The 13,603-nt window shown below is 39.5% G+C and overlaps 1 protein-coding gene across 1 annotated transcript in view; it reads left to right on the top strand.

Moving 5' to 3' along the window:
* ABCD2 (ATP binding cassette subfamily D member 2) overlaps positions 1–13,603 on the top strand; it is a 65,058-nt gene that overhangs the window by 7,166 nt on the left and 44,289 nt on the right. Inside the window, exons 3-5 of the mRNA XM_077807856.1 lie at positions 3,260–3,381; positions 8,305–8,473; positions 12,854–12,948. Of these exons, the coding sequence (XP_077663982.1) occupies positions 3,260–3,381; positions 8,305–8,473; positions 12,854–12,948 (386 nt within the window). The remainder of the gene's footprint in view (positions 1–3,259; positions 3,382–8,304; positions 8,474–12,853; positions 12,949–13,603) is intronic.

Raw genomic sequence — 13,603 nt, 5'->3', positions numbered from 1 at the left:
TGTGGCTCACCGCTGAAGGCAAATTAGTTGGAGAAATAGTACTGTATCCAATCAGATCAAGTGTGGAAGGCAAATGAAGTTGGTTAAAATCTCAGGAATGGAAACTAGAACTGTCATTGATGAGTAAACCCATTAGAATCCAGGAAGTGTTCGGAACCAAATAGCTAGTGTTTAGAACTTATGATCATGCCTGAAATCACATCTGTTCACATAGATGTGATTTCAGACAGCAGGGATTGCATCAATACAGCAATAGCCTTTTCACTGTTGCCAAAAAAAAATTGGGTATTTGTATGTATTTAAAACACACACACATCAGAGCTAGTGCTACCTTTACTGATATCTGTTTGCTGTTACAGTATATACATTTTGTAAGTATCATAGACTCTCAGGGTTGGAAGGGACCTCAGGAGGTCATCTAGTCCAACCCCCTGCTCAAAGCAGCACCAATCCCCAAATTTTTGCCCCAGATCCCTAAATGGCCCCCTCAAGGATTGAACTTACAACTGTGGGTTTAGCAGGCCAATGCTCAAACCACTGAGCTATCCCTCACCCCAATACTCTACTATACTCTAAGTACTCTAGTATGCAAAAGGAATCATACAAAAAATACCAGTAGACCAAAATATACTAGTGTTTAGAACTTATGACCATGCCTGAAATCACATCTGTTCACACAGATGGTCATCAGACAGGAGGGATTGCATCAATACAGCAATAGCCTTTTCACTGTTGCCAAAAAAAAAATTGTGTATTTGTATGTATTTAAAACACACACACACACACACATCACAGCTAGTGCTACATTTTCTGATATCCGTTTGCTGTTACAGTATATACGTTTTGTAAGTTGTTTTATAGTACTCTAGTATGCAAAAGGAATCATACAAAAAATACCAGTAGACCAAAATATCTTGAATGTAGTTAGTTCCCTGAAAATTAAACATTAATGACAATGAGACTTTAATTTCATTAGGCACAATAGATATGTTTTTTCCATAAAACAAATGGGATTAAGAAGTTTTATAAGTGGGGAACATGTTAAACTACTGACAGAGGTTAGATACTAGACTGGCCTAGTCTGTTGTAAAGTCTGCACTTCCTCTAACACAGAAGGAAAAGCCTATATATGAAAAATATTGGAGAAAATGATCAAGAAAAGTTATTTTGGGCAGGTCTGGTGGTTTGATTTCAGTCATGCAATAATTGAGAATTGTGTTCTGGAACAGTTTAAAGTTCCTCAAATTTACCCAATTTTAAACCTACAATGACATCTAAAATGCTGGCTAGATCAGTAAAACTTGGTTATCTGCCAAGAAAGAGTTATAATTTTTTTTTTAGTTTGTGCTACTGAATTGGCAACACTACTGAGACCCTTATTCACATGAATCCTCCAATTGGAGTAAATGTGACAATTTACATGACTGTCTATATGAGTGAGGGTTTTAGGATCACACCCTAACTCAGGAAGGTTCTGTCCTTTTTTAGAAAGGCATGACTCTCATTGTGTACCAGATGTGTATATCCCAGTGTGGTGGGTGACACACTATTGACTTGGCATAACTTAAACTAAAAAATCTGAATAGTCACAGTTTTCTTAAATAATTCAGAAATTGAATTTTGAGACAAAGGGAGGCCAAATTGGGGTCTTACGTATATGACAGTAACTTTCTATATAATAATTTTGGCCCGAAATGTTTATACTTATCTCTGGTGTATCTTCATTGATGTAAGTGGAGTTATACCAACGATGTATTTAACCAGGGTTTTTTTTGGTGACTTGATAAATTAAAACAAACCAGTGTTTGGGTATCAGGAGCTTCAAAAGCAAAAAGAAGATACAGACAGGTACAATGAGATTTGGTACAAGATTTATGGTACGGGATTTCAAACACTGCAGAGTCTGACCTTGTCATGGAGGTGAGAGAACCACTCGCTACATAAGAAAATTTTGCTTATGTTGCTTTATCATTACCTGCCATAGAACAGCACATAAAGTGACCATCATGTTACACCTGTAGGAAACTGCTCACAGATTTTCTTGACTAAAAGCACTGAGCCAGCCTAATAGACGTTATTAATAACAATTCCTGATATAGGAGTTGGCATACTGGATCAGCCTACTAGTGTGGCTTGCCTAGTGTCTGGCAGTAGCCATACTTCAGAGAAAGACAGAAGCTCCAATCTGCATATCCTCCCCAAACCCCTCTTGCAACCTAAAATTTTACATTTGGTTGACCATATATTGTCATCTTAATTTGCTTAGTTGCAGATATTAAGGATTATACATTATTCATTCTTAAAAAATTCAGCTACATTATTATCTTGATGGTTTTGTGGAGGAGCAAATTACAGATTGGCTCTGTGCTGTATAGCAGTTTCTGTGGGTGTGATGACGGCAAGAGATATCACAGTAGCAGAGTTGGACTCCAGGCTTGAAACACTTAATGAATTTTACTCTGGTAAAAACAAACACTTCATGTGAAGATATTATACTTAAAACATAAATGTGTTTCTTTTTCCCATGCCCTCTCTAGTTTCAGCTGCTATTTTTGCCTTTGTCAGTTGTTCAGGGTATTTTCTCACAACACATCTCTTCTTGCTCTTATTTGATTCAGAAGAATTTTCATGTTAACAGGTTACAATGTTATAAACAAAGGATTATGACTTCATTATGGGATCAGACAGACAGAGAAACTGGGTGTGAGAAAGAAGGCTTTTACTCAAACACAGATCCCTCTAATACTACCAAGAGGAATATAGAAACTTACTGACAGTTAATTGCATTCTTATAAAATATTCTAATTTTGCCAAATGTGCATCAGTATGAATGCTCCTTTTTAAGTGGAGTTGAAGAATTAAGTAAGGTTAAAAATGAGTAATAGCAGTACTAGTAAAAACAAAACAATGAAACTGAAATTCTGTTTTAGAACATTACTTAGGTTTGACTCATTACAGTTGTGGTAAAACTCAGACTGAGTAATGGTATATTAAAATGAAAAAGAGGCTGATGAGTGTTAAAAAGAAAAAAGGATGATCTGTGTAAGAAGAATTTCTCATACTCCCATTTTTTCTTTGTTACTAGAAGTTTTATGCTAATTGCTCGCCTTTCTGATTCCGTTCAGAAAGTTGTCTTCATAGAGTTAGTGTTCTTAACTTAATATCTATTTTAATAATGGCTCACATTTTAACCATAATTTAATTTGTAGAGATATTTTTCAGAAGAATATTTGAACAGAAGAACATTTTTTGCTTTTAGAATTAGAAGATGGCCATAAACAAGCAATGGTTAGTGAGCGAACAGAAGCCTTTACTACTTCACGAAATCTGTTGGTCTCTGGAGCAGATGCCATTGAAAGGATTATGTCTTCTTACAAAGAGGTATTGTGTGTCATTTGTAGTATACAACTGAAAAGAGAAATAAATGAAAATAAAACAGAATTTGCAAATGTAAGATTTTTTTTTTTAATTTCTTTTGTAATGATATTGGGGCAGATTCTGCAGTCCTTAAATCAATGGGAGTTTTTCTGAAGTGAAGACTGCAGAATTTGTCCCTTAGTAACTTAAGTACAGCTAGTATTTTAATGTGGGGATAATTTGTGGCCCATGAGCATAAACCAGAGGTCGGCAACCTTTCAGAAGTGGTGTGCTGAGTTTTCATTTATTCACCCTAATTTAAGGTTTCGCGTGCCAGTAATACATTTTAACATTTTTAGAAGGTCTCTTTCTTTAAGTCTATAATATATAACTAAATTATTGTTGTATGTAAAGTAAATAAGGTTTATAAAATGTTTAAGAAGCTTCATTTAAAATTAAACTAAAATGCAGAGCCCCCTGGACCAGTGGCCAGGACCCAGGCAGTGAGTGTGCCACTGAAAATCAGCTCATGTGCCACCTTTGACATGTGTGCCATAGGTTGCCTACCCCTGGCATAAACCATGACAGCATTTTCTAGACTAGAGCCAGGTACTGTGCAGACTTCTCAAGCAGTTTTCCTAATAGACTGTGTGATTTTTGATTCATCTGTTTCAATACTTGGCCTACAATGTAGAGAGAATGCCTGGTTACCAATTATGTGAAGGTGTTACTATTCGCATTCAGTGTTGTATAATGCTATAAATTTACATGGCGCCTTGCAAACATGGCTGCTTTATGACGCAGAAAAAATAGCCACTAAATAATAGGTGAAAGACAGCAAACTGATTTGACTTGTAACACAATTACACTTTAATTCGGAGAGTATGAAGTGAAAGACCAGTGAGCTGAGCTTCCATCTTAATTTTATACTTCAAATTTTGCCAAAGAAGTATTGGGATACCACAACTTCATATTTTATTCTAAGTTCGTTTTAGGTGATTGCCATAGAATGGTAATATGCTTCCTGTGAACTTTAATATTTTATGGTAATAAAGTAAGAATCCCACTCCCTTTTCTTACACAAGCAGTCCTGTATCGGTCAGCGGAACTGACCTCGTTAGTAAGATGGGCAATGTTTGGCTTTTTGCGATTTCTTTTTTTTTGTCTGTAGGCCACTGGTGTAAATCCAAATTTTCAGTGTTTTGATGGATAAGTCTACAGGCTCATGCTTTGGAAACTGTTACCACCTGTTAGCTTTCCTGCAGCGTGAGAGTTGAGATGATGGTCTAAGGTTTGTTCATAGGGTACAGCGTTCAGTATCACAAATATCACTGTAGCAGAGAACACTGTTTGGAGTGCTGGTTTGAAGTCTTAGCAGAGGCCAAGGATTGAGGGCTTGATTCAACTCCCACTGAATTCACTGGAGAGTTTCCCAATGACTTCAGTGGGAGTTGGATGAGACCTTGAATAGGCTTGGAGGCTGAATTACGTTGTCATATTTAGAAGTGGTCATTGCAGGTCAGGATGGAGGGCACACTGGTGAGACAATGTGGAAAGGCTGTCCTGCTGCTGTCCACGTTGTACCTGCTATACTGGTAGAAGGAGATCTTCAGTCTTAAATACTGTCAGTACAACTCTTTTCACAAGTGTTAGAGACAAAAAACTGCCAATGCAGGACAGTCTAGGCTTACTCATGGAGTTGAAACATTTGATAATTATCATGGGTTTTGCAATGTTCTCCTTATAAACTCCTATACGCTTATAAAACCATGGCTGAGAGCAGGACCTTGTAATTCATAACAAATAGCTGTTCTTTAATTTTGTGCAATTATGGGACTTGTCTAGAGTTACACTTCCTTATACTAGAGGTGTCTTCTAACACCAGGTTTGGATCGGGCTACCTCTAAATGCTTTATTACAACTAGCTAATTTGTTTGTTTTTTAAGACTATGTGTAAATGACACACCACTTTTGGTGGCGTGTAAGATACGTGTGCTACATGCTACAGTGAAAAGCATGCTGCATTCACGCTGTGGCGTGTTGCTACATGTGTCAGTGAAAGGCTCTGGCAATGGGGGAGGCAGCTGGGAAAGGTTCTAGCAGCTCCCCTCTGTCAGAGCCTTTCCCTCTACTGGAGTCTTTTCCTATGGCAGGGAAGGACTCCAGCAATGAGGAGCTGGCAAAACCTTTCCCCTCTGTCTCCCCCCGGTTGCGTCTTTTCCTGCGACAGGAAAAGGCTTCGGCCATGGGGAGTTAGTGCGACACTATACTGCTAGAAATAGCAGTGTAGACGAGGAGACACGGCTTGGGCAAGTTGGAGCTGTGTTGGGTTTGTACTCAGATACATACCCCCCCCCTTTACTTTATTTGCCTAAGTCGTGCCTGACTGTCTACAGTGCTGTTTATACCCGTGCTGGGCAGGGTGGTTACGCGGTATGTATTCTGCATGCCGCAGAAAGAAGCATACTGTTTAGATGCACGTTTATACTCATTGTTCTGCTATTTTTGCCTCTCTCCTAGCTTTTGACATCAGAATTTGTGTTTTCTGAACCTGGGAATCATTCAGTTATATTAGGAATAATACTTTTCCCTTCAGTCTTCTATACCTGTGCTTCTCAAGCTATCTGATATGGGGGACCGGCAATTTTTTTTTTCCAATGTGCGTGCAGACCGGCAGCCGATGGCTCGCAGACCGGCACCAGTCCGCGGATCACCACTTTGAGTAGCACTGTTCTATACTACTGCAGATGCTTGGATGTAATTACTCTCTGCCAGCAGATGCAAACAGTACATTGAGACTTTTTGGTGAGGTCATCACCCTGCAAGATAAGGGGCTTACCAGGTCCTAGAGCTTATTTGTTTCTGTCTCCAGCAGGCTGAGGATCAGTATCTTCAATGGCTGTGGAGACAGGCCTGAACAAAGGAGAAAGTCCTTGAGCAGGCATCAAAGGTCTAGGAGGATTTCCAGTTATGCACCAATATGAGGCTCCATAAGAGGCATAGACAGCGTGCAGTGCAATGAGCTAGCCCTCAGAAGAGTACTATATGGCTAACTGCTGCAGTCATTTCAGGAGTAGGAAGTGCCCATGTTGCTTGGCTTTCACACAAAAAATAGATTTACCCCACAGGATTCCTCTCCTGTGAGATAGAGGATGACGAGGTAAAAATAAAACAGGTCAAGACCCTTCCTTAATACCCTGTCAGCCCTGTCCCCCAGCGGCCCCCTTAATTGCAGGGGGTCCAAGGTCCAGGCAGAAGAGCAGATCTTTATCCAAAGGAGGATTCATGGGACCTTTGCCAGGGTCTGCTGGAGAGCCTTCCCTACATTTTTAGATGCCTCTCTCATTTGAGTCTCCGTTGCTCTGGGGCCTCAGCCTACCCATGGAATCCTGAGTACAGATACCAATGTGTAGAGAAAGGAGTATACCTGGGGTACGCCATGACCCCGTAGTAGATTCATACCTTTCTGTCAGTGAAAACTATCTGTCATATCCAGAGGAGAACAGCTGGACTTGTTCCTCTGCACTTTCACCACATGCTGAAAAATGTTTTGGTGTGGGTACACTGAACAGCCACCATCTCTCACTCAAATAAACCGACCTGGAGCAAAGATATGGCCAAGGAAAACCAGGTATTGAAAGCAGCCCCCCATTCATCCTTAGCCATCCTATTTGTTATTCCCATAGTCAGAGTATGCAATAGAGCAGACTAGCCAAACAGATCCTAAATATGCTAGGGAGTGAGTTTTTTGAGAGAATTTGTCACAATAGAAGAAGACCTAAACAGACTAGACTCCCACAGAGTCCAACAGAACAGCAGAGAAGTATTTTAGCAGGACTAGAGATATGAATTCTAGCAGCCAGATGCCCTAGCAATTAAATAGAATGGTACACTGGCATGCTTTTCTCCCCATTGACCCAGGATGGGTGTTAGGAATCTCGCAAAAAAGCTCAGCAGTTCAGAGCCTCACAACAGCAGCATGAGTGCCGCAGAAGAAAGAGAGAAAAACAAAGTGAGCAGCATCAAAATCCATTCCTTCCAAGAGAATGAAGTTTCTAGTCAGGGAAAGTTGCTTCAGTGCCAGCAAGGAAGTCCCAGAAGCATTCAGAGTGCGTGGCATTAGAAAGTTAAATGCATCGTGGCCTGGAAGGTGTATACAGAACTACAGGAGATAGGGAAGGCAGCCACCTGGGGTATATGTCCTTCACTGTTTAACCTGTAGTGTTCAGCAAATGTAATGTTCAGGCATGAGCTGATTCATCATTTGGTGAGAGCGCTGAAGGCAGCTTTCATGAGGTATAATCAGTCCCTACTGAATGGCACAGCGTTGCTTTTGGAGGTAGCCAAACATCTGGCTTGGCACAGAAAATCAAAGAGAGGAAAATTTTCCGTATGTGTTAAATTTTCTTTCTTTGATATCTTCTGCCAGCCCAGGCCTCCACCCTTCAAGCTTAGCACTATCTTCTGCAAATTTCCAGGACTTTTTCAAACAACAAGTTTTATACGAGGACTCCAAGGTCTAAAAATTGCATCTGGTGTATTTTGCACAATAAATTGCAATGATAGGAACTGCTTTAGGGGATTCAGCTGATAGATGGGAGCCAGCAGCCCCCTTATTTGCTGGTGATGACAGCACTAAAAATTCTTAAGGCCTTCATTCGAGTTATGCCAATTTACATCAGTTTAGAATCTGTCCCTCAACATAATGTCGCCATCTGCTGGCGGATAGGAACAGTACATGTGCATCTGGGGGGACTGTCAGAGAAGATCTCAAAGAAAGAAAATTAATTGGTGAGGAAAAATTTCCTTTTATTCTTAATCCAGAATGAAATCAAAGTAGTACTGAGTCAAAACAATTGGGAATGCTATCCATAAATTATTAGAGAAAGTATATAATTTCCAGTTTCCAGATTATGTAATTTAAACAGATTATTTGTTGTTTCTCAGGTCACCGAGTTAGCAGGCTATACAGCTCGAGTGTACAATATGTTTTCAGTCTTTGATGAAGTGAAAAGGGGCATTTACAAAAGAACTGCTGTTGTTCAAGAGATTGAAACGAACAGCAAGAATGAAGATAAAGCAGAACTACGTATTGATGGCCCCTTAGAAATCAAGGGTGGGTAATTCACATTTTGATACTTTTCTCTATAAACTCTTCATAAGAACATAAGAATGGCCATACTGGGTCAGACCAAAGGTCCATCCAGCCCAGTATCCTGTCTACCGACAGTGGCCAATGCCAGGTGCCCCGGAGGGAGTGAACAGAACAGGTAATGATCAAGTGATCTCTTTCCTGCTATCCATCTCCATCCTCTGAGAAACAAAGGCTAGGGACACCATTGCTTACCCATCCTGGCTAATAGCCATTAATGGACTTAACCTCCATGAATTTATCCAGTTCTCTTTTAAACCCTGTTAAACCCTTCAGCCTAGTATGCAACTTTACTGGTATAAACAAAGCCTTTCTTTACACAACCCTTGCTGCTATTTCAGAGATGCCACAGATCAACTCCCCTCCCATTGCATATTCCTAGCCCACTTCTTTGCAGTTTTCTATGCCCCCCAGCAGACAGCCCTGAGATTCCTTCCCAATGTACTCTCACAAGGGCTGGCTGGAAATTCTCCATCAAAACCTCCACAGAAAATTGTTTTTTGTTTTTTTTTTACTTTTTTCCCCCAGAAAGAATCTGCTTTCCTTTAAATTTTTTTAGTTTTCATTAGAAAACTGAAACCTGAAATTTTTCATCTGAAAAGAGAAAAACGTTGATGTTTTTAGTAGGATTTGGCCTAAAAAACTTCAGGCACTGAAAACCAAAATATGTTCAGTTTTCATATTTTCAACAAAAAGGCAATTTTCTGCTGAAAAATTTTCTGATCCGCTCCAACCCTCCTGCCTACCTTTCCCCTTGCTCCTCCTACCCTCTACATTTTGTCATTTCCCCTCTGTCTCCACCTAAGGTCTGTGTATGTGTCCTCTGTGACTGAATTCTTACTGTGCCCCATTAACCACCTTCTGTCTCTATTCCCCGCCCCCATCCAGTTTCTTTCCCAGTCCCCTCATATGGCCTTTTGCATTTACTCTTCCTGATTACCCACATTGAACACCTTCCATTTCTGTTTCCCAGCTGCTGCTGACAAACCAAATCCCTTCTCCACCCCCACAAGAAAAAATGTAGCTATTCAGAGGTGAAGGAGTTAAACTACTATATATGAAACATTTTTTTTCCTTCTCTTACAACATTATTGCCCTTCAGCACAGATTTCTCAACAGGGTCATAATAAACACCCTGAGGCGGCACAAACATTAACTGTTTTCTTGACCTTGTAGGACAAAACAATGTGTGATTACCAATAAAATAAACCACATTTTATAATAGACTCTGTTTTGTAATGTGGTAGAGAAAAGGGTTTTTTAGTCCATAAAGTAGTAAATTAATGTACTTGGCCCACAGGCCATTGTTCTTTAGCATGGCTACCTCGTTATTTTAAAGACTGACTGCAGCTTGGGTCTGAGAACCCTGCTGACGTTTCAATGTGGTATAGCATCCCATTCTTTTTCCTTCAGCCCATACCAAGACTTTGTAGTCTTTGCAACTGTAGTGGAAACACATTTTCGGAGGCTCTCCCATCAGAAGTTCCATGGAATAACATTTTTCTTCCTTTCTTTCAGCCTTCATAATTTCAGAATTCCCTGAATAGGAATTTATAACAGTGGAGGGGTATGTGTGTGTGTGTGGGTATCTGTGCACATGTGTGCATGCATGTAAGTGTGCATATTATTAAAAGAAAAATCCATATTTTAAACTGTCTTTTAAGGCAAGTTTTTTGCATCGACCCACACCACTTATTTCCTCTTTAATCATCAGTATAAACTTGTGCCACCAACTAATGTTCTATTAGCCTCTGTATTTACTACAGCCCATAACTGTACTGGCATAGGCCAAGAAAGAATGACAACCTGTTAAACAGACAAGGTGGGTGATGTAATATGTTTTATTGGACCAACTTGTACTGGTCAGAGAGACAAACTTTCGAGCCACACAGAGCTGCTCTTTAGCGGGTGTCTCTCACCAGTAGAAGTTGGTCCAGTAAAAGTTATTACCTCACCTTGTCTCTCTAATATCCTGGGACTGACATGGCTACAACTACCCTGCATACAACCTTTTAAATACTTTAGTAAAATAACAATAATATATTACTCTACTATAGTCATTCCTTATCTTATCATTCTGAATTATAAAAAGGATCATCACTTTATTTTTGTAGCAGTGCTATCAATTATATGCCTCATTACCTTACAAAACAAAACAAAACAACCTCCCACCCCCTTCCATTAAGAGAACCTTAAGGTCTCAAAGTCAAGCACTCAAATGTTAGGAAATCCCAGAATTAATGTTGCCTGTACAACTCTCACCACAATATCTGCATATTTTACAGCTGTTAATGAATTGATCTTCACAAGGTCGGTTTTAGGGTATTATTATCCTTGTATTCTAGCTGGGGAACTGAGACATGGAGAAATTAGGGACAAATATGTCATAGGTACCCAACTTGAGATGACTAGGTGTTTCAGATAATTTAACATTTTTATAACACCTTATATGTCCAAAGTGCAGCTTTGACTTCTGTTGAAGTCATGAGCACTCCTGAAAATCTGGTCCCAGCTGTCTGAGGTCAGGCACCTAGAAAATAAGGAACGCACAGTTAGTGGCCAATGGTGATCATTTTAGTTCAAATGGCTTGTCCAGCATCATATGGCAGAGGCAAGGAGTAGAATCTAGTTCTCCAGGATAGCATTTTAATTCTCTAACCATAAGACTATATATTCTCTTCTGATGGTCTCCTGCCTCCTTCACTACACATTTTCCAACTTCTCTGACAAATGAGGCAGGCAACAGATGGAATATTCAGAGAATGTAGCTGCCAAATTCTACCACGCCTTTATGTTCAGACTTTTTTCAGAGGCTTATAACTTGGCCAAATTTGGATGAATTTTCATGGAGATGGCATAAGGCACATCCCTGACATCGGGGTGACCTGTCTGCCAAATTTCAAGTCCCTGCTCCAGAGCTTGGAAGCAACAGAGCTTCTCAGCTAAGTGGTTGTAAGAACTATTTTAAGATGGGAAGAACAACCCTAATCTCATTCCCAGAAATCACCAAAATATTTTAGCTGAAACTTTGCAAAATTCAGCCTGAGGAAAATGCCCAACATGGAAAATTTCAGCCCAAATAGTTACAGATTGGTAAAGTTATAAGCAACTGAAAACAGGGCCTTATAATGGAAAGCGTAAAGCAACCGTAATTATAGGCACTGCTACCAGATTTACCTGTAACAATCCTGTATTTAATTGTTTCTTTATTTGGATTAGTTTAAGATTTAACAAAATACGTAAGGCTGTCAATTAATCACAGTTAACTCATGCGATTAACTCAAAAAAATAAATCGCGATTAATCACAGTTTTAATTGCACTGTTAAACAATAGAATACCAATTGAAATTTATTAAATATTTTTGGATGTTTTTCTACATTTTCAAATATATTGATTTCAATTACAACACAGAATACAAAGTGTACGGTGCTCACTTTATATTATTATTTTTATTACAAATAGTTTAAAAACAATACCATGTAAAACTTTAGAGCCTACAAGTCCATCAGTCCTACTTCTTGTTCAGCCAGTCACTAAAAGAAACAAATTTGTTTACATTTACTGGAGATAATGCTGCCCACTTTTTATTTACAATGTCACCTGAAAGTGAGAACAGGAGTTCACATGGCACTTTTGTAGCTAGCGTTGCAAGATATTTATGTGCCAGATATGCTAAACATTCGCATGCCCCTTCATGCTTCTGCCACCATTCCAGAGGACATGCTTCCATGCTGATGATGCTCGTTAGAAAAATAATGTATTAATTTAATTTGTGACTGAACTCCTTGGGGGAGATTTGTATGCCCCCTGCTCTGTTTTACCCACATTCTGCCATATAATTCATGGTATAGCAGTCTCGTATGATGACCCAGCACATGTTGTTCATTTTAAGAACACTTTCACTGCAGATTTGACAAAATGCAAAGAAGGTACGAATGTGAGATTTCTAAAGACAGCTACAGCACTCGACTCAAAGTTTAAGAATCTGAAGTGTGTTCCAAAATTGAGAGGGATGAGGTGTGGAACATGCTTTCAGAAGCCTTAAAAGAGCAACAGTCTGATGCGGAAACTACAGAACCTGAACCACCAAAAAAGAAAATCAACCTTCGCTGGTGGCATCTGACTCAGATGATGAAAATGAACGAGCGTCGGACCGCACTGCTTTGGATCGTTATCAAGCAGAACCCATCATCAGCATGGATGCATGTCCTCTGGAATGGTGATTGAAGCATGAAGGGACATATAAACTCCAGAAATTCGTGTCTCTCAGCCCTGTTCTTGGACTACTAGATCTCACTGCCCCCCTGAATGTTTCACTAACTTTTTTTTTTTTTAACTTGTAGGAAAAGTTATTGATGTTGATCATGGAATTGTTTGTGAAAATGTTCCTATTATTACCCCAAATGGAGATGTGGTGGTTTCCAGACTAAACTTCAAAGTAAGATGATATGCAAGAATCTTCTGATTGTTGCCATCACATTAACACAAAACAACACAGAGTTCATGTACCCTATGTTAAATACTTGGAGAAGAGGGGAAGTCAAGAAAGGTAGGCATAGCGGCTCACTAGAGGCAGATATGTACAGGTTTCAGAGTAGCAGCCGTGTTAGTCTGTGTTCGCAAAAAGAAAAGGAGTACTTGTGGCACCTTAGAGACTAACCAATTTATCTGAGCATAAGCTTTCGTGAGCTACAGCTCACTTCATCGGATGCATCAGATATGTACAGTGTATCCTGCTCAAAGAAAATGGAGAGAGAGGAGAAGGAATGGTTTGACTTGTGTCATTGTCAGATTAAAAACTACAGCTGCATTTTCAAAATTGCTTAAGGGAGTTCTGCATCCAACTCCCATTGAATTTCTAGGGGACTGAGGTGCTTATCACCTTTGGGATGCTTTAAAAATCTTCCAAGTCCACAACATTAGAGCAAACAGTGAGTCTGTGGAACTTCACTTGACCACTCCAAGGAGCAATAGTAACTAACAGCTGAAAGTATAATCTGCAGGTCCAATCCTACGATCTTTGCTCAGTAAAAACTCACATTGTTTTCAGTGATTTATTGCAAATAGCAATTGATTCCTATTGGCATCACATT

Source organism: Eretmochelys imbricata, chromosome 1, assembly GCF_965152235.1.
Source record: "Eretmochelys imbricata isolate rEreImb1 chromosome 1, rEreImb1.hap1, whole genome shotgun sequence".
Classification (NCBI taxonomy): domain Eukaryota; kingdom Metazoa; phylum Chordata; order Testudines; family Cheloniidae; genus Eretmochelys; species Eretmochelys imbricata.
This window is presented reverse-complemented; position numbering and strand designations above follow the sequence as displayed.